The sequence below is a fragment of the Colias croceus genome, chromosome 6 (assembly GCF_905220415.1).
Source record: "Colias croceus chromosome 6, ilColCroc2.1".
Classification (NCBI taxonomy): Eukaryota; Metazoa; Arthropoda; class Insecta; order Lepidoptera; family Pieridae; genus Colias; species Colias croceus.
In genome coordinates, this window is record NC_059542.1 from 8,783,946 (window position 1) to 8,807,267 (window position 23,322).

General features: G+C 31.2%; 2 protein-coding genes across 3 annotated transcripts in view; one reads left to right on the plus strand and one right to left on the minus strand.

The window, feature by feature from the left end:
- The window catches only part of LOC123692321 (elongation of very long chain fatty acids protein 7-like), a 41,628-nt gene that overhangs the window by 4,261 nt on the left and 14,045 nt on the right, over positions 1-23,322 (minus strand). Inside the window, exons 1-2 of one of the 2 annotated variants that reach the window (XM_045637058.1) lie at positions 2,395-2,562; positions 1,664-1,818 (exon numbers count right to left, since the gene is read on the minus strand). In XM_045637058.1, coding sequence (XP_045493014.1) covers positions 1,664-1,724 — 61 coding nt within the window. In that variant the 5' untranslated portion in view covers positions 1,725-1,818; positions 2,395-2,562. Of the gene's footprint in view, positions 1-1,663; positions 1,819-2,394; positions 2,563-23,322 lie in introns of those variants that run through there. The other variant, XM_045637056.1, reaches the window with a different exon arrangement.
- Positions 19,391-20,578, plus strand: LOC123692689 (uncharacterized protein F54H12.2-like). Its single transcript, XM_045637464.1, has one exon. The coding sequence runs from the start codon at positions 19,391-19,393 to the stop codon at positions 20,576-20,578; it is 1,188 nt and encodes a 395-aa protein (XP_045493420.1).

Below are 23,322 nucleotides of genomic sequence, written 5' to 3' on the forward strand. Positions count from 1 at the left end.
CATCGTTATAATAACATCAATCAGAATAACGCTATTTAAATAATTGTAATATAAAATATATTGCCTTGGCACTTATTCATAAATTTTATATTCTACTTTAGCTTGAATGAAGGGTCGTTATTTTCATTGTAGTATACGTAAGTATATAGGTGTTCAAATTCATATGAAAAAGTTTTTGCATTATGTTTTCGCATTGAGACATATGATCAAATGTGTAATTCCATGTAGGTATGTAGGAATATTTCGATATAAAAATTTAGAAACTAAGATATCATAAAGTTAATTAATCAGATACTAATCTGTATCTACTATTCTAATAAATCTGCTAGGGACACTTTCAGCATGGAATCAAAAATAATAAATAAATTTTCTTTCGACTACAGTTATGATTTTGGAATTAAAATGATATATCATTTGTCGATTACTGGAAAATCCTTTGTTGTTTTAAATATACCGTATAATATTATTAATTATATTAGATATAATTATTAGATAATTTTGTTTAAAATAACAGTCAAATAAACATTTACTTAAAGGTCACAGAATTGCAAGCGTTACAAAAAAAGTTGACTACATTAAAAATGCGTGTTTACCAGACAAGAATATACGAAAATAAATGTGCGACTAATTCCCACATTAACTGATAAATTATACATGTAGGTACTAAGCATTTTCCATTGCCGAGGTTGATTATATTAACCGCTGGTGTTAGTTGAAACGTCAATAAATAACTCATTAGCTAATTAACAATTATAAATTAGAAATTCCTATTCTTTTTCATTGTTAGTATGTGCTAAGTTGGAGTGTAAAATGCAGTTTGAGAATTGTCTCCTTATTACCATTTTCTCTAAAGAATAAGTATCTGTTTGGTAAACTAACACAGAAACCCTACCTACCTATTTCATCGATCTTATAATAACATCGTAGTTATGAGATTGTAAAAAAATTAAAATACATGATATAGATATTATATTATTAGCTCAAATAGTAAAGTAGAGTTTCAGTAGAGTCGTGTTAGTTTCGTTTTATAGTCATTGTTGAAATTATTTTTTAATTAAATCATAGAATTTGTAAATTGTGTCACATACAAAATACTATATTATTCAATATGGAGATATTTAGTAATAAAGTTATATGCAATACTGAAAGTTGGAACCTTCATGTAAGAATAGGTGTCGTTTGGCGTAAAATTTAAAGGAAAAAATAAGCAAAAACTTTTTGGCGTACAAATGTAAAAATATCTATGTTATAATTTTGTGCTGCTTGCCTCTAAATTAAGAAGTATAAGTATTAAGTATGCTTTTTATAAACATTCCCCATCCCCTAAAGCTAGATAAAATAATCCAATAGTGTTTAATTATATGTAATTATTATAACGGCTAAGTCCAATTTAAATCTAACCATAATTGCTTCCAGCTAATAAAAAAGCTAATAAAGTTAACTACATTACAATTTAATTTGTAAAGCATAAAATAAGGTTATGATCATTGTAAATCTTAAATATGCTCAATTAAAAAAATGAACTGGGGAGAATGAATTTCCTTCAACTTTTCCGAATTTTTTTGATTGATTGAAACATGATGTTTCAAATGTCTCATTGGACGAATTTATAGCGTATTTTTTTAGATTAAAATTAAATATATATAAAATAAAAAATACTTACCAGCTAAGTCCACGAATAGCCGTTGGTAGGTCTTCGCAAAAGTACTGTTTGACGTAGCCATCGCGGCTGTATTCCAATTGTGTTTTTTCGTTTTCTACACTCGCGTCATAAGAGACCTTTCCGCATCTTATTTAGAAGGAAGCTCTATGTGGACTCTGTGAACAATAATTTTTTGTTAAACAATATATACAGTTAGCAGTAAAGAAACGAAATTATATTGTCGCTTATTATCTATAAATGAAATGAATATAAAAATATTTAATACACTTTAAAATTTATTGAACGTGTAATTCCTGATCCTTTTGTATATGCTACACTTCTCGTTTATTTACTCGAGTTAAATGCTGTTATAATTTTAAAATGTAGTTAGTACCTATTAATGTCTATAATTTGTTTTTTTACCATAATAATAGGTAATTATCGCTAATCATAATAACAAGGATAGTATGATAGTGTAACTTTCATTAGAACTAAAGTTAGTAATATGAAACGCTTAACATATAATTTTAATTAATATATAAGATCATATTTTATGTTTAGACAAAAATTGTTGTTAAGTGTAGTTTCATAGAAACGTTGCTCTAAAAAGTAACGATTAAATAAATTAAAATATTGTAAATTTATATTTATATTAAAACTCTACTCTTTATTCAGCTAATACTTATTATTCATAGCCGTTTTGTTAACCAGCTATTTAATAATAAAAAATACATTAAAGAAATAAGTCTTACGGTCAAGTCACTTTAGCACAAAAAATCATATAAAATTATTCACAAATAAAATTAACGGTAGAATTAAAATATTCACGTAGAGCAACGCTTTTGACACTTCCTATTTTGTATAATAAAAAAATACGTTTATTTATATCACAACCACTTCACAGTAGTGTTTTGCCGCAACTGAGCTTTTCATTTTCCGACCCTTTGACGTCCCTATCCGTCCGCCATTTTGAAATTCAGCGAGGGCGGCGCGGTGGGGTCCTACGTACGTCATACGTTGATTAAAACAGTTTTATTAATAATAATAAATAACAAGACACGTATTATTAAATTTAATTAATTATATTGCAATTTTGAACAATTTGCTTTGGTCATCGTACGTGAATATTTTCAGAGCAATAACATTTTAAATATTTTGATTGTTTAAATATTTTACATACAGGAAGTTTACGCGTGATTTAGCTGTAGGTACCTAACAACTGCAATGTAATTACATAGTCATTGTTTTAGTTTACTAGAAACATTAACCATTTTGAACTTTACTGGTCACGTAATAATCCTTGAATTATTTTTATGAGTGATGTTTACAAAACTAAATACTTATTTATTTGAATGAAAATATGAAAGACATTTTAAGTTTATTGGCTGTGTATTCTAGGAAGACACATGGTCTAATAATAGTACTCTTATAATAATACTTCGGATTAATTTAGTGAATAAAATAAAAAAAACTCTTTAACTATTTTGTGAACTAAATCTAAAATTATTATAATAAATACTATATATTCTTTATGTATATCAAATTAAGGAAGCGTGACTTTATTTTTAGCTTAATTACAAGGCCCCGAATAATTAGTTATTATTTCAAGAATCATTTAGCATTATGGATAATATAAATTATGCAAATTTATAATTCTGAATTATTTAAAAATGAAAAACAATTAATCATGCATAACAAAGTATGTACCTATTACCTACCTACTAGTATTATTTTTATTTTCATAATTTCTACGATTGTAAATGATATGCAGGAATATTTGTACGAAGAATAAATTAAAAGTACCTCCAAGGGATGTAACAGGTAAAACTGTTTTCTTTTAATAATATCTTTCATAAAATTATATTTTTTCACCACTATGGTACGTGCGCTACCGTGAGCTCTGAAGAGTATTGCTTTTACTTTCTTCGTCAAATTTCAGATTGCAAGCTTAGGTATAGTATGTATGTATGGGATATTTTACAATTATATTATTTCAATTCAGTATTCTCAATCATTTGAACAATCAAATTATAAAAAGGAATCATATAAAAACCCTTTTTATTTTAGAGTTATGAACCTAAGCATGCCGCATACAATCTCCTGATTGTAAACAAGTTAAAGAAGATCAAGAACACCCATGTGTTTCTTTTTTCAAAAATGTTAACGACTTTCACTATTTTCGAAGGAACTCACTCTTGATTGTCGCGGCCTTGAATATTTTCTGTAAGCTTATGAAACGAGTTTCTTTACGGAAGTCAAGGGCATTAACACGATGCGGTAAAAATAACGTTTATTGTGTCCAATTATGTAATTAAATCGTATTAATTATTATATGAGTGCAGTAACATAAGACACAATAGGTATGTCATGTTTTTTTAATTGTCTCTAACGATTTTTATTTCAATATTAATTCGGTACATGTCTTATCTCTATGTAGTCGATATCTACTTAGTCTAAGATTCCAATCGAGGGATGATATTTTTGCTTATTCAACGTTATTTGAATAAATTTTCACGATTTAAGTTATCAATAAGAATATAGGCGATAAAATGAATAGCTTTCGGTAAAAGGATTAGATAAAATGCCCATCTCACTATGTTTCGTCAGATAAAACACCTCCATCCTTTTCCTTTCTTCCTTCTTCCTTTAGAGTTTTCACACTAGAGAAGTGAAGATTATTATAAATAGATTTGCAACCTTTGATGGTCAAAACAATTACTAATTATGTATAGTTTATCACCATATAATAAACGGATTGGAGTAATAATTTTCCTACAATGGAAGTAACATTTTAAACGTTGATAGATAATTTATCAGTAAATGAATCGAAGCATACATTATTGGAAACACGAACTACGCGTGAATCGTGAATTTGCAACGATTTATAAATGCCGAGATCCTTTCGTTGCGTCGCAATTTCAAAATATAACGATTCTGTCGGTCGTAATATGAAATATTGTGAAAACCTACACCTGTTGCTAATTATTATTAGGTACTATCAGTTTATTAGCTATCATGATATTTCATGCAATTTGAACATCTTATTAAGTGAAGCAATTAAATATAGCGTCGTAGAGAATTCATCTTTATTCTTTGTTTCCCCTTTCCTATTGCATCCGAAGAAGGTTATATCGATTGCGTATCGATTTTCCGCAGACCATAAAATAATGTCTCATTGACAGGTATTCAAGTCTAAACATTATCTCTGAATGCATTGTACATATTTTTCGCAACATTCATTCATACTGACACCGTATAGTTTAAACGCTATCCATTTACTGAGAGCCTTACCGCAGCTTGGTTACATTTGCAATGACTCGTCCACTCTTTAGACAAGAGATCTTGTGGACTGGTGGCTGCGGCTCTTTCAATATTTGCAGCAAGAATGCACTTTAAGTATCAATTCTTAAAGGTCATATTTGCTTATTAACATGATCTTTCGACACAGTCTCGGTTCGCTAGCTGTCCTAAATACCTCGGACCAAAGAGGGCCGTTCGGAAATCCCTACATCGGTAGATGATTACAAAAGATGCGTCCTTTTTACGAATAACCTTATATTTCATTGTTTTCAATTGACATCAAAGTATAACTCATATCTTTAATCTCAGGAAATATTCGTGTATATTCAAAATCATTTCCTACCAATTTTAAATTTATATGTCATGTAATGTACATTGTTCTCTCAAATCTTCAGTTTTCGACACAATGTTACCTACTTATATGCATATAATATACTATCAATCGTTTTCATTGTTTCTCTACAATACATAACGATTCTAAATAATTTTTAAATTTCTTCCCTATCTGAATAATTAGAATCAATAAAGAATGCATATTTAAAAACACTAACCTGCTTTTCACGATGTTCATGTTCATTGCATATTCAAATTGCGTTTATGAAAAATACGTAAGTAAAAATTGAACATAAAACATATTTTATAACTGAATCTTCTTTGTAAACTGTTTCTGATCGCCTCCATCGATGTCACATAGCGTAAGTGATACTAGAGTTTAGTTTAGTTTAGAGAAACAGGAAGGTTTCGTCACTCAGTTCAACCGACTGAGCAAAAACCTAATGACTTTACAATGACGACCTTTCCTTATAGATGCCACGTTGTATATTAGTTTCCTTGCTTCATATTATGAATTATAGTTTTAGTGAGCAAAAATTATAATTAGGGCCTTCAGCAATATTAAAATGGCACACGCAGTGGGAGTGTTATAATGTTAATTTAAAGTTTATTGAATTAATTTGTGTAATATTGTTAACTATATTTTTTATTTGATATGTAAGGGAATAGTCTTCAACAATTGTAAAAGGTTCTGCAAATGCACTTGCACCGTGCTTTCTTGCACCTAAGAGATGAAAAACCTGTATATTTAAAATTGTTTAAAAGCCTAATTTGTATATATGAACTTATTAGTAAGTATTATCTATAAAATCCATATCTAATATATAGAATCTCTTTCACGTAAAAACTACTGAACCGATTACAATGAAATTTAGCACACATAGGATAGTTTTTATCCCGGAAATCCCACGGGAACAGGAACTATGCGGGTTTTCCTTTGCAAACGCGGGCGAAGCCGCGGGCGGAAATCTAGTCATTTAATAACTATGTAACATAATGACCTTGTTTACATTCTTCGCGTTTAACCTACGAAATTAATAAGCAAATAAATTTAAGATTATCGATGTTATGTGGATGAAAACCAGTTGCAATACCTTTTACATAATACGCTTGCCCTGGTTTGGCATTTTCTATGTTACTCGTGTTTATAAGTATATGTATAGAAGAAGATACGTCACAGTTTAAAGAACCATCTATAAAAAAAATACGAGGGATCTTGATTCTTGTGCTGGGAGTTGGGACATAGGGAAAATGAATATTAACGTATTTTCACACACGTAACACGTTCGGTTGTAACTGTCACACTTTTTATGACTATGCTAGAGCTTTTATGGTTTATGAAAATACAAGCATGGTAATGCATAGAAAATTGCATTTGTGCTATTCCAAACTACATCTATAGATGCGAACCATTTAGATCCTATCCATTATTATTTTTAAATTTAATATAAAATATAATAAGCATCAATCCATCTATCCTAACGGCTTATAAAAAGTACCGTATCAACCGTGGAAAGTACAATAATTACGTATACTACGATGAAGTTTTTGAGTACTTCAAAGAGAACCGAAATCATATACGTACAAATATTTCAATGTCTGTGGTAGGTTCATTTTATAATAATAGACTGCGGTCGTGTATGCAACGGCGCGGGCGCTCTATGATTTGTAAGTGGTCGCCATTTTTGAAATACTTGGGTTATTGACCTGATAGGCGGGAACTAAAAATCAAAAGTTGGAAAAACATTTTTATGTTTTATCACTGTTGTTTTGATTTTATCATGTTTTTTAAGCAATATTTATCATGCTTCTATCGCGGGCCTTGAGCCGCAACCGAATCGAGAAATTCCGTAACGAAAATACCTCACGCTCCCCACTCCAACGGGCGGAGGTGTGGCTTGAAGGCATAGCATGCAATAGCTTTACCGCGGCAGTCGGCAGTCCTCGAGTGCCACACGTCTTTTAATTTTTATACGTCTTAAACTAATAAAATACAATTCATTTTTTTACCAGTTCAATGCCATTCAGCATAACAAAAAATATTTTATAAATACTTTGTGTTATATTATTTAATGAAAAAAATAAAATATTAATGTGAAATATGTAGTAGGTAATAATATAAATGTAGTTTTATGATGACGTCTTGAGTCTTTAATAGTTAGATAGGTATATATATAATAAGTTATGTTAGTAAGTAGTTAGTTTAGTTTATGTTTTACAGGTTTAATAAGTATGTAAGTAATAAATTAACTAAATTTCGAACAATGAAAAATGACTTATTGTATAAAAATATTCTAATGTTGGATAAGAGGCATTATCCACCTGTTCCGTTGAATTCTTTGGATTCTTGGGATCCTGGGTTCGATGCTCATCCGTGAACTGCTGTATGATACCAATAAAAGTATATAATAATAATATCTGTATAAAATTGTAGTTTGTACCTACACGTATATTATGTATTCTCAATTGGTCCATTATAAATATAATAAACATAAAGTTCAATGTTAAATTACATATTTTCAATTCTTATTAAATGCATAATCGGTCACGAATACAATTATTATTAACATAAACTTATAATAGACGTTACTAGCAATGATTTTAATAATATATAAATTAAATCTAATATAAATCACACAACATAATAATATAACATATTATGTATTTCTACAAATCCGTGGTGTAGCATTCCACAAATATTTTTAAACTGAACATTGCATGAATTATGAAAAAAAAATAGAATATATTCGAAATTCAAAGTTCATTAAACTATGGCATAGACAAAGAGCGATATAGACAAAGATTTTAATTTTATAATATTTTTGCTCGATAAATATTATTGATAAATCGTTCGATAGATTTTAAAAATGCTCTTTGTTACACAGATTAACTAAACTCGGTTGAATTTAAAGGTAGGTACATCGCACCTTTCTTTCGGACAGTAGTTGCGTAGTGGGCAGTGGCCGCAAGCTAAACAATTCGGTAGTAAAAACGAGAACAAGCTCGAAATGATTTTATCGAGCAGAGAGGAAGGGCACAGATTATCTAATACCTTCTACGTAACACGACCACAAAATATTCTTGCTAACTACATAACTTGTTTTTTTTTTATTTGGCGTAGCGTTGCACAAATTGGGCTTCATTTGTTTAAATGGATTGTTTTAAAGTTAGATTGTATTTGTTATATGAAATTATCATGGAAGAGACTGTAAGGATTTATCTTATTTATTATTTGACTAGCTGTTGCCCGCGACTTCGTCCGCGATTACGTCGTTTTTCGTCATTCGTCGTTTAAAAAAAAAATACGTGACACTTTATTTTTGAATGTTCTTAAGGCCGTGTACGCGGTCCGTGCGCTGTTTGGCTCAAATATGTGATTTTTCAAACCAGATTGTCCATCAACCACTTATCTTACAAACATATGAATTACTAATAATGTTAGGAAATTTTATTGTCTATATAGTTAGTTAAGAGTTTTTTTCAATTAATACAGTATTTGTGAATACCATCAAGATAACTGAGCCGATGATTACTTGATTTCACTTTTAGTGTCAATTTCGAAGCTAAAAATATCTGAAATTGCTGACAGATCTAACACACAATTTTTTTAACTAACTGCAAAAATCCTTATTAAAATAGTTAGTTAAAAGATTTTTTTATTTTGGACTCCTAACTTACGAAATTAAAATCCACAACAATGTGAATTTTTTTAGAAATTATAGTCGACAAAATGATTATTTTCACCAAGATATTTGACTTAATTGAATATAATTTATACATATTGCAATAAAAGAATGTCTTACTTATAAGATAAAATTTAAAAAATCAACTAAGGTACCTCTATTATTTTTCTACAATTTTTTTAAAAGTACTATAAAACACTGCGCGCGACCCGATTCAAATCAGTCGGCAGCGAGCCTTTCCAGAGAGAGGACATGTTGCTCGGCGCTCTCCTGTGGACCTATGCTGTTCATAGTAAAAGGATAGCGCAAGCCGCGATCTATCGTAATAGATCGCGGAGATTTTGACTTGCGTTAAATTGAATAAGCGCTCTTAATTATTGTCTCTTATAAAATTTAACTACATTAAAATTGAACACTGATAAAAAAATCTTAAAATCTAAAGACAACATGAATGAATGTGATTTAAATTCTACAGTACTTAGTATTTCAAATAATAATCTAAATTAAATGTAGATTAACAGTTTGAGCGCACCATTATAGAATATGTACCTAAGTATTAAATTACGTCAGTATACATAGGAACTTTACTAAAAACACGATGACTTTCTTTCGCGCTCGGTACCACAAACTAAGCATGTTTGTGGTACGTGGCCCGCGTCCGAGTTCCCCTCCGTTGCTATGCGAAAATACATTCGTTGCTCTACGGTAGGAAAAATTGTAATACTGTGGCCTGGGCGTTATAACACGTCCAGGGAGTTCCTGAGTGCCGATATAACCATCTTGAGGAAAAGCTTCTAATGTCGATTTAAAACTGCATACATACGAATTAACCTGTTCTAAAATTGTGAAATGAGTTCAGTTTTAAATTTGAGAAATATTGATTTCTTGTATTCCACTATTCGTTGTAGTCGAATACAAAATATATTTAAACAAACTTAGGTTGGCCTTCAGGCAAAAGGGATCCTATCAAATGGTAAACTTGACCTTGTATCTTAAAAGTAAGCATGAAAGGACCTTCTGATAATTATTGAGCACCAAAGGATCATTTGAAACTCACTACTATAAGAGCGAATATTGTGTAATAACAGTTTAGATTGCACAGTATGTTCCTCTAAAAGTAGTGATTTCAAAGGTTCCGGTGTATCTTCAAACGAAAGCCGTCTCCTTACTCCACTTTAAAGCATGTAAAGCATGCAAAGAACATACTACGTTAATATCGCCTATACAGAAGATGATCTGTAATAAATTGTGAGGTTATAAGCAAACCCACTTTTATATTTGTCGGACCACACCACCGAATTCGTAGATTGTTTACCTCTAAGTCATCAAGACTATGACGAAATCGTCTGCAGTAAGACGGGCCTCTCGCAATTCGTCCGTTTTCAGAGACTGAATAATTTCAATTCTTAATCTTTCATTAAACAAATATTAATCGTTCTTGTCTCAAATAATTGTAATATTCGCGTCCCTACTCTAGTCATTGCTTATGCTCATGTTCATCTTCAAGAGATCGAATAATATTATGATGCACCCTATCATTTGTCAAACGGTCTTCATATTGAGTAAAGTTTCAGATTCTCGAGATAAAATATGACTGTCGTGATCAGTAGTGAGACGTAATTCCCTCTCAGTGAGGGTTTCGGTCTAACGGGATAATAGGGGAAACCGGGTTTGTTTGTCTCACGGGTTGGTTGTCACAGCGGTCTTAACACAAAACTGAACTATCGAATAAGTCTGTTGAACAGCGCAGCGTGGCAAAAGCGATACAGTGACAACGCTGTCCCCACTTCGCGTCAGACCGCCCCGATCTGCCGTGAGGGCCTTTTTTTTTAGTGGGGAAATCTTGCATAGATACCCACGGCCTCCGGGGAAGAGGCCGTGGGTTATGTCGGATTCCTACCGACCAAAACCCCACTGTGTTCCGTCGAGCCGCATCAACGACAGGGCCACGGGTATGTGTAGAATTCATCCGTGACTGCCGTGAGGGCCTCACAAGTGTTTATTGTTTTCGCACAGATTTTTGATGATATGAGGACCGAATATGGTCCTCATAACATCACTTTTTGTGAACGACAGCGCCCTTTAATTCAATGCGAACACCATCAGAAAAAAGGAAATATTTTTAATTGTGAAAAAATATTAATATGATTTTAACATAAAATATTATGTCTGTGAGTGTGTAAAAAAAAAGACGGGTTGCACTCCGGGAGTGCCGGCAGAAGTGAAAACTTGATTATTAACGTTCAGCATGTTTGATATTTTGGAATGGTATCTGTCTTACGCCACAGAATACACAATAGTAGCTAAACGCTACAGAACGGACACTCTCCGCCTCCCGCCAAAATTAAACACTTACCTCACCCCGCACGATCAGCCATGTTATGGTACCCATTTCCCGCAAGGACGTACCAACGACGTCTTTAGACGAAACGCAACGAAGATTGACAACATTAATCAAATTGACTTAAAGTAATTTTATTATTTTGGATTTGTGATTATCGTTTTTCGTAGAAAATGGTTAAATATTGTGCTGTTTACGGATGTATTTCATCAGAAAAACGCGAATTTTTTTTTACGCTAGTCACAAATGTGCCAACCATAAAGCGTTAACACACACATTTGCAGTCTCTACAGTGTGACTGTCAAAACGATAATTTTGTATGGAGTGTCCGGGGTGTGCTTACGCATGGAATATAAGGGCTAAAAAAAAACATCGGTCTTACGCTTTTTCGATGGTCACGTGTCCTGAACTCCTGACGCGAGTTTTAGATTTTATACCCAACGCCGCTAAAGAAGTTTTCACTTCAATAAATCCAGCTAATAACACATCAAACTTATGTTTATAATTAGGTATACGACATGAAAATATATTAATTACCAAGCAATAATAATACAGATAAATACTGAACATAATTATAATAGTTAGTATTAAGTAGTATTAGTTAAAATATACTTTGACTGTTAGTCAAAGTTTATTTTTACTAACAACATGTAAATGAAGAAGAAATAATAATTACCAACGAACTAACCTTTTCTATAATACTTAACGCGGCACATTTTTCAAATTATCTTGCTCAACTCTGCTCAAACATATGAGGGTTTTGTTGGAACTTTAATGTGTCAAAACTATGATATATCTAAACTACGATACTACTTGAAATAACTTGCATGCGGAAATGCTCATTACAATTGTGAATCTAAAGAATAACTAACAACATACTATTCAATTTTATTGAGCTGATGAATATCTTTTGCCTGGAAGAGATCACCGTCTCCTAATAAATATACTGTGTTTTCTTATAAAATCGTTACATAATTTATTTTATTTAGTAGTTTAGTTTTTGTTATTTTTATGTAAAAATGAGCTTGAGCAATGAGCTTATACATATTTGGCAAAAGTATACATAAAATTTTTATAATTTCAGGACCGCAACTTAAATGGGGCGCTCGGAAAATATGCCTATGGGTTATTAATAGAGAAATGATACACAACAAAGTTATGTTGGATCCATTTTATTTATAAATAATGAAAATGATATATTTATAAAATATAAAACATATTAGTTATGTAAAATGATTAAAAATAAATAAATGAAGCAACTACGATTCAAAGAAAACATCTTTTTCAGTGTGAAAATGCTCTTAGCAATCCTGGATGATGAACTGTATATCATGTACTCTGATCCCAGTACGGTCGGTACCTCGATAGCCATAACGATAAATATTATAATCAGATAACCGCAAAGTCAAAATAAAAACATTACTTGTACAGTTGTGAGTGCAAAATTTACGTTTCATTTGGCAATAACATTTTTTCGGTACTAAAACGTAGTAGTTTGATATGTGGCTGGCTGCCCCTCCTCTCCTTCCTGAAAAATATCCTCCAAAATTTCCCGAGATACTTCCAATGATTGAACCATTATGATTAACACTATTATTGATATTGATCAATGATTGAACCATTGGACGTTGGACATTAACTTCAGTCAAAAATTAACGAAGCGGATGATTACTACTATTTCCACTTAATCCTCGCTGCCACTATCTTTATCACCAAATCATCAATTTTCAAGTGGTGTTGTAAAATTGTCAGCAGAAATTGTCTTCCAAAGGCGATATAATTTTATGAGCATTGAATCTGTAAATAAAAAAATCAAAAATAAATGGAAATCTATAAAAAAAGCTACTTAAAAATAAAATTTTATCAAAAACTACTGTTCCCAATGCACCTCAAAATCGTGTAAAAGTCATATATAAAAGAATTCATCAATTCATCATTTTATTATTTCATTCTAAAATTGTAATATAATACCAACAAAAAACATGAATTGAAATGAATTATAAAAAAATAAATACCTGTATGTAACAACTGACCTTTAGTGGGAACGCATGATGGTGAAAATTCACAAAACACGAAGATTGCATTTGATATTTTTGGTTTTATGGCATTCAATAGTCAAAAGTCGATTTCTCTGTCCCTTTGTCCCTTTGTATGCTTAAATCTTTAAAACTACGCAACGGATTTTGATGCGGTTTTTTAAATAGATAGACTAATTCAAGAGCAAGGTTTTAGTATATAATTTATTAGGTTTTAGACAAAGCGGGCGAAGCCGCGGGCGGTAAATTTATAAAACACGAAGATTTTTAAAATTGTAACTAATGAACACAATCAATATTAGATTAATTACTGTAGATAATGGTGTTTAGTTTTACTTAAAATAATAAACATCTACCCTCACTTTAAAAAAATGTAGTATATTTATTATTTACACGAAATATACCTTATAGGGAAGGGAAGATATGGGTTAAAGAGTTAAATAAATAACATGATTATATTTAAATTATTAATTTTCAACAGTGTATTCAGTAGTGTTAACATGTAAATTGATTTGATTTTTACGAAATCTCATAGATGGCGCTGTTACAAAATTAACATTATACAACTTACATTCTTTAAACTATGTTTCTCTTCCCAAGTTACTTAAATGGCATAATTTTTATAGTTTCAATCTAGATATTGTCAAACAACATTTATATATGCGTCATTTAATTATGAATTTCCAATAGTTTCAATAATTGATTTTTATAACACTTCATAGATGGCGCTGTTTCAAATTTGTCTTTATACTGCTAAGATTCATTTAACTGTTTCTCTGCCAAAATTACATAAATGACGTAGTTTTTATAGTGTAAAGGTAGATAATAGCATGGCTTACTCAAAAACAATATTTAAACATGAGTCTTTAGATTGTACGCTGTCGTAGTACACGGAATATGTAAGAAAAATAAAGGTTCACAGCTCCTCCCCCGTAGGTGATAGCTTGATAATATGTAGCCTATAGCCTCACCCGACCTGTTAGTAATATTCATGCAAAATTTGAAGTCAATCTATGCAGTACTTTTCAAGATTAGCCCAGACAACCATACAGACAAACAGACAAACAGACAAACAGACAAACAGACAAAAATTCTAAAAACTATGTTTTTGGCTTTTAAATCGATTATAGATCACGGCCCAAGTATTCTTTTAAAAAAATATTCAATGTACAGTTTTGACTTTCCTACGATTTTATTATATGTATAGATCAGAGTAGTTGTATCACGTATTGACGAACCCACAAATCAGTGGCACCCATCCTAGCGCCAGAACCGGCGTAACACGTATTGGCGAACCCACAAATCAGTGGCACCCATCTAAAAAAAAAAAAAAAAAAAAAAAAAAAAAAAAAAAAAAAAAGTTTGGACTCTTTTCCCACTAAAGCGACCACGCTGAGTCGATAGCACTCACTCCCAAAGCGATAGGATGCACGGTTTCGAAGATGTGCAGATCGATTAACTCATATCTAATTGATATCCGGTGGGTCATTAGCGTCCCATTGTTCACCTTTTCCTATTAGCTAATTACACCGTCCGGCGTTCTTATCTATTACTCATTGTGCACCTCGCTTATCACTGCTTTTGTATTAAACTTCTTTGTTATGACCTACCTCACTATTCTAACCAAACGATGTATTATTATATTCAAGAAAAAATACGTCTAAAATCCTATAACTAAAAATTTGTACTGATTGTAAAAAAAAAAAAAAAAAAAATTATATTGCTATAATGTTATATAATAGTTTATTAATAGTTTTATAATAGTTTAGTATTGTTTGATTGTAAATTTGTAAATAACGTAAAATACCTATTGTAGTTTTTATTTGTGTACTTAAATTTGATGTTGAGGTGATTGTGAAATTCTGATAAGTACTAATTGTGTTAGAAATAGTAAACAGATCATTTTTTTAGCAATATAATATTATATATATATTAAATTTTTACACCAACATTTTCATTTTTTATTTCATCCCTTTAAACTCTAGACGTGTGAAATGTTTCACTTTATCCATCCGTTTACTGCTATTGTGGCCGGACCAAGTGGATGTGGGAAGTCAAATTTTGTAACAAATTTCATAAAATCAGTTAAAGAAATATGTAATTGTGATTTTAATCATATCACATGGTGCTTTGATGAAATGCAACCTTTATATAATTTACCAAATGTTAACTATCATCAAGGAATTCCAAATCTTAATATGTTTGATGGTGAAAACCCACACCTTATTATTATTGATGATCTAATGAGAGAGTCTGATGGAAGAATTGTGGATATATTTACAAAAGGTAGTCATCACCGGAATCTTAGTGTATTTTATTTAACACAAAATTTATTTCATCAAGGTAAAGGTCAAAGAGACATTTCTTTAAACTCAAGTTATATAATTTATTTTAAAAACCCTCGAGATAAAACTCAAATAAGATATTTAGCACGACAAGTGTCACCAGATAACACAAAATTCATTGAAGACGCCTACAGGGATGCAACTTTAGAAGCACATGGATATTTAATGGTAGATTTAAAACAGAATACAAATGATTTTTGTCGTATCAAGACAAATGTATTCCCATTTAATGGTCACTGTACAGTCTACGTCCCCACGAAAGAGTTTAAATACACCAAGAATCAAACAATTCAAATCATTTCTAAATGATGCATCGTCGAGTCACAACGCATAAACATTTGCTAAATGCTTTGCATACGCTTAAACCAAAACATCAAAGAGCATTACTTAAAACGTGTGATGAAAAAGAAATAAAACGTTTTACAAGGAAAGATACCACTTAAAGATCAAGATAAACAAAAATTGAATAAACACAAAAATATACTCCGTAAACTGGTGCGTAAGTGTAAACATAAACTAAGAAAAAATATTATTATACAAAAAGGAGGGACTTTCTTACCAATAATATTAGGTGCAATATTGAGTGGATTAGTAAGTGGACTAGCCAGTTAACATGGAAAATGCTAAGAAAATGATACTTATTGAACCTGGATTGATTGAAAAATTAAAACAAGAAAATAAGGATACAAGTAATTTGTCTCGATTAGATATTGAAATGCAAAATATTATGAATAGTAAGACGGAAGACCGAAAGAAGTGGATGTTATATTTACAAACACTACAAAGATACCTTCACTTTACCGAAGAGGATCGTCAACCACTCAGATTACCAATTTATTCTGTTACATCTAATGAATATTCAAATGAGTCTAAAATTGGTTTTAAAAATAAAGATAGAGATCTAAAAAGTTCAGTTGATGCTGAATCTTTGTTGGAGGAGAAAGGTTCCATTAAAAGTATAGAAAGTGAGGCAAATCCACTGTATTCACCAACACAAATACTCAGTTTAATACCAAAAACTTATAATAAAAAAGGTGAGTCATTATTAAACTTAATTGGAACAAGTAAAAGTAAAATACGTTGGGATAATGAAGGCACAGTCATAATTGATAATGAAAAAATTCCAGGAAGTAATATTGTTGATTTAATAAATGATTCACTTAGACCCTTAAAAAAAAGTGATCCGATAGGGTGGGATAGATTTGCTAAAGCATTGAAAGATATTAAAGTACCACTTACTTATATTGGAAATCCAAAGAGATGTGAGTTTATTAACCAACTTCAAGCGAAAGATCTGAACAAAACCTCTGAGATTGAAGTTCAAGAATTTTCTACACCGAGCAGTGGAGATAAAAGATATATAACTAAAATACGTAAAAAGATCGATTGGGAAAAATGGACCCCGTACTAGAAGAAATTAACAGGATTTATTATGATCCATCTAACCCCGCTGGTTTTGGTAGTATTGATAAATTATCAAAAGCTATGAAGGGTAAAATGGATAAAAAGCAAGTAAAGGAATGGTTACAATCACAAGAAACATATACATTACATAAACCCATTCGGAAAAAATTCCCGCGTAATAGGTACATTCTATCAAATATTAATGAGCTGTGGCAAGCTGATTTAAGTGATATGCGAACTTATTCTCAATATAATGATGGTTTCAACTACATACTTTGTGTTATTGATGTATTTAGTAAATATGCTTTTGCAAGACCAATGAAAAAGAAAAACTCAGAAACAACTAAAGAATGTTTTGAAAGTATATTTACTGAAAGTAATTCAACCCCTACTCACATACAATCTGATAAAGGTACAGAATTTGTTTCAAAAGATGTACAAAAATACTTTAAATCCAAAAAGATAAATTACTATACAATAACAATCCTGATATTAAGGCTAGTATTGTTGAACGATTTCAAAGAACTCTAAAAATGAAAATGTGGCGTTATTTCACTCATAATAATACTTATAGATTTATAGATGTTTTACAAGATTTATTATACTCTTATAATCACAGCATTCACTCGAGTATTAAGATGTGCCCATGTGATGTAAGTTCCAACAATATTATGACAGTTTGGACTAATCTTTATGATAGAGGGTCAAACAAACTTTCTTTAGTAAATTCAAAACCAAATTTCAACGTGGGTGATTATGTTCGAATAACTAAATATAAACATGTTTTCCAAAAAGGATATGAATCAAATTGGAGTGATGAAATATTTATTATATCTTCAATAATTGATAGATCTCCATGGGTTGTTTATACAATTACAGATTTACAAAATGAACCAATAGTTGGTACTTTTTATGAAAGAGAATTACAGAAGGTCACTTACAACCCCACCTCACAATATAAAATAAATAAAATAATTGGTACTCGTTATTCGGGCAACAGAAAAGAAGTATTAGTGAAGTGGAAAGGTTATCCAGATAAATTTAACAGTTGGATTTTAGCTTCTAGTTTAAAAGAAATATGAATAAAGAAAGTTTTTATTTAACTTTGCTCAGCAATAGTTCAATGGAATACTTTCCTGATAACAAGACCACAAATTTTTCAACAAAATTACCAAAAGCTATGAAATTAGAAGGTGAATGGTTGGTTGGAGTTGTGGAGTTTCAATATCCATGCACAATGTTTACTGTTCAAGATCATGAAAATGTTGTATACATCTCAAAAACCATGTTAATTCCTAATGAAGATAAACCATCATCAGTGTACTACAAAAAACATATTCCCGCTACCAACTACGATAACGTTGAACATATTTTGAGAGCGTTAAATGGTATCGGAGAGAACTTGAAATTTCGTTATGATGAAATAACAAAATTTGTGTCTGTTTCTGTTTTGGATAAAAATATAACATCCGTAACATTATCACCCAAATTAAGTTTACAACTAGGTTATGAACCAAATACAAATCTCCTAGACAGAAATTTTGGGAAGTGTCCTGCTAATTTACATTTAGGGTTACCATCTCAACTATTTCTATATTGCGACATTATCGATCCTCAGATTGTGGGTGATGTTATGACTCCACTATTAAGAGTCATTTCATTAGATCCTTCAAAATACATTTATGGTGCGTATAAAATGCACGTTTTCTCTCCACCTCACTACTTACCCGTTATGCGAAGAGAGTTCGATACGCTGGAAATGGATATAAGATCGAGCGCAGGACAAAAAATACCATTCCAGTTTGGAACCGTGTGTATTAAACTACATTTCCGCAAATTATAATAATGTATTCTCCTCATGATCATCATAAATGTCCATATGAAAATTATTATTCACATCAAGCTGGATCAGGAGTTGGAGTAATTTATAAGGGTTCACCATACCAACGCGGTCATGGTATTGGGAGCTTCTTAGGAGGGTTATTTAGATCAGTTTTACCTTTACTTTCAAGTGGTGCTCGAGTGGTTGGTAAGGAGGCATTAAACGCTGGAGTAGGACTTTTATCGGATATGATTCAAGCCCGTCCTATGGAAGCCTCAATAAAAGATCGTCTAAAGCAAGTTAGTACGAACTTAAAACGAAAGGCTGATAACAAAATTGATCGATTAAACATGACAGGATCTGGGTATATAACTAAAAGAAAACGATTGGCCTCGTTCATTCCACCACTAACAGCTAAAGTGAAAGCTACGAAAAAACTTGGCCTAAAACCAAAAAACATCAAAGATATATTTTCAAATTAAGTATGTCTTTCCTTCATAATCATTCTTGTGAGTGCGTTAAGTCAGAATTAGATTTGTTTGCATTACCGTCCACACAAACAAGCATTGAAAATGGATTGTGGATTCACTATAAACCAATTTCATCTCTTGCTGATGATGGACCTATCGAGTTTCAAGTTCCTGGAACAGGCGATGACTACATAGATTTGTCTCATACATTACTCCACATAAAGGCAAAAGTATTAAATCAAGATTCAACAAACTTGTTATCAACTATAGTAGTAGCACCTGTAAATAATTGGTTGCATTCACTTTTTAGTCAACTCGATGTTTATTTAAACCAAAAACTTGTATCACCACCTAATAATACCTATGCCTATCGAGCATACATGGAAACCCTTTTAAACTATGCTCCTGCTGCTAAACAATCTCATCTTACTTGTAGTCTTTGGTATGATGATACAGCAGGCAAAATGGATTCCACAGATGGTAAAAACACAGGATTTGCTAAAAGACAGGAATTAGTTAATGAAAGCCGGGAAATAGAAATGATTGGTCATCTTCATGGTGACATTTTCAATCAAGATAAATTTTTAATTAATGGTGTTGAAATGAGTGTAAAATTAGTTCGGTCAAGAGAGAGTTTTAATTTAATTGCTGGGTCAAATGATGAAAAGTTTAAAGTTTGCATTACGGATGCAACTCTTATTGTTCGAAGAGCACGAATTAATCCAAGTGTATTACTCGCACATCAGAAAGTTTTAGCTTCTACAACTGCTAAATATCCTATTACTCGTGCTGAAGTTAAAGTTTTAACAATTCCATCAGGTGTTCAAGGAAAAACTCTTGATAATATATTCTTGGGACAGGTACCCAAAAGATGTATTATTGGATTTGTTAACAATTCCGCATTTAATGGCTCACTTACTAAAAATCCATTTAACTTTGAAAACTATGGTATTAACTCTTTCAGCTTATATATTGATGGTCAACAAATACCTTCAAAAGCATTGCAACCATCTTTTAATAATAATATATTCACATCGGCATATCATACTCTATTCTCGGGGACTGGTATTCACTTTCTTAATGAAGGAAATGCAATCTCTCGTGAACAGTATGCCAAAGGCTACTGTCTTTTAGCATTTGATTTAACTCCTGATTTATCAGCTAACTCATCAGCTCATTGGAATCTCATAAAGCATGGTTAGAAGTACGATTTGAATCCTCACTAACACAAACAATTAACTGTATTGTTTATGCTGAGTTTGATAATATTATTGAAATAGATAAAAATAGAAATGTTACTGTAGACTATAGTAGTTAAGGTTATAATGTGTGTTATATTTTAGATTTATGTGTTATGCTTAATGCATTTTGTGTATATGTAACTAAAGGAAACATTATAAAATTAAATAAAACAAATTGTATGCAATTTACTATTTTTTATTTCATTACAAACTTCCTATTTAATCTTATACAAAACACTATAATTGAACATTCCTATGACAACCATTGAATAGATTGGTACTGTAATAATCTGCTAATAACAGTAATATCATGGATACACTAGAATTACAAAAACATATGAAAAAGATTCATCCTAGTCTAGAAAATAATGTTTATGCTGCTAATAGACTGCCTATGTATACCCATGTACCAACGTATATAATATGCAATTTGGATGCGGATGATAAACCAGGTTCACACTGGGTAGCTGTACATATCGATACGAATGGCATCGGTCAATATTTTGATTCATATGGACGAACACCTGAGCGATATCATCTCCAGTTTTTGAAAAGGAATTGTAAGAGATGGGACTGGAATGTTGATAGGATTCAGAATGATTGGACTTCAGTTTGTGGTGAATATTGCTTAATGTATTTGCTATATAAGTTTCAGGGATATTCAATGCATAGTTTTACGAGCATATTTACAGGGAACACACTGTACAACGATATTTTAGTGGATGAGATGTTTCGCTCCTATTTTATAAGTAGATAAGGCTACAATTCAAATGTTCATCAATAATTATTTTTATATAGCAAAATGGACAAATGGTCGCTAAATACACAAAGCAGTAGATAATAAGCAACAACATTTTGGAAATAAAAATGGCAGTAAAATGAATGTGTTTTATTGATGATTCAGAATAGCGAGGTAGCTCGCAACAAAGTTCGATACATCAGATTACCCGGAAAAATAATTAGGTTAGGTTAGGTTAGGTTAGATTTTGATAAACAACGCCAGAAGCGAATCGCTTTTTAAAAAAACAACAATTAGGTTAGGTTAGGTTAGACTTTGATAAACAACGTCAGAAGCGAATTGGTTTTTTAAAAAACAGCAATTATAATAATATAGTACGATAATATATAAATATAGTTATAGGATTTTAGACGTATTTTTTCTTGAATATAATAATACATCGTTTGGTTAGAATAGTGAGGTAGGTCATAACAAAGAAGTTTAATACAAAAGCAGTGATAAGCGAGGTGCACAATGAGTAATAGATAAGAACGCCGGACGGTGTAATTAGCTAATAGGAAAAGGTGAACAATGGGACGCTAATGACCCACCGGATATCAATTAGATATGAGTTAATCGATCTGCACATCTTCGAAACCGTGCATCCTATCGCTTTGGGAGTGAGTGCTATCGACTCAGCGTGGTCGCTTTAGTGGGAAAAGAGTCCAAACTTTTTTTTTTTTTTTTTTTTTTTTTTTTTTTTTTTTTTTTTAGGATGGGTGCCACTGATTTGTGGGTTCGCCAATACGTGATACGCAACTACTGATCAGGTTGATGAAGTAATTATTAAAGAAGAAGTATTTATAAATGCCAAATCGACGTGATAAATGAATTTTGTCTTTATTTCAAATTAATTCACCAAATAATTAAAACACTTAAAATCTTAAGTTGCATTTTTGTTAATGCACCTATGTATTAAGCAGTATTTTAAAATTAAAAATTAAAGTAGGTATCATTTCAAAGGTCACATGCAACGATAGCCTTCGAGTTTAGCTTCCGTTGTCAAAAGGATGATGCATTTTCCTAACAAGAATTTACACGAAACTTCTATAAGTATACTAATCAATCAAAACTAGTCATTAAAATTTCATTAAAACGAATAGATTTAGTATTGCGTTAAACCCAAGACTTGCGAAGTGCAAACAGCGCGCTAAGCGAGCAGTGTAGATATTTCTTACTAACCCAATGGCCTACTTATATTGCTAGCAAGCATCTAGATAATATGTAATAAATATCCACCTACGATCAAATTTTATGGGGATTTTATTCACGCTTCTTTTGATGATTAATAGTTATGGACAAAGGCTACGAGAAGAAAGCAAAGACAAGTAGGAAGATATTCGAAAATATTTAGCGCGTATTCACATTTCACAGTTTTTGATTTATTTTATTAAATATCATATTTGTTTCATGAATATAACCTAATATTTACATTTCGTGTGCGACAACACAAAATGTATAAATATTTGTTTGTTTCTAAGTTTCTGTCACTTCGCAATTATTTGATACTATGAATTTTTATCTATCTTTGTTTAGCAACTACATACTAAGTACCTATTCTGTACTATTTCTCCTAGTTGGGCTTTTAGTTTACAAGGGGTGGTATTTTGTGTTAATTGGCTATTTCATTTAGACTTTGTATTATAATAAGGTTTAATCTCCCCATGCCTAACTAAGAGAACCCATAGAACATGCATTTACTACAACACTTTATGAGTTATGTTGTGTATTAATTAATATGAATACAAAATTAATCAACTCCATAATGTTAATGGGAACATTTTCGTTGGCTGTACATATTTAACTTCTTGTATGGAACAAGTTGTGATTGCCAATCTATTCAAGATTATATAACATGCCAATATTACTTTTTTTGTTGAAACATTACGTAATTTAATAGGCCTATGTTTTTAATCGATGGTGGATT

Bases quoted from the DNA above. Each gene is read 5' to 3' on its own strand.
- LOC123692689 (XM_045637464.1), top strand. From the start codon at position 19,391: ATGTCTTTCCTTCATAATCATTCTTGTGAGTGCGTTAAGTCAGAATTA.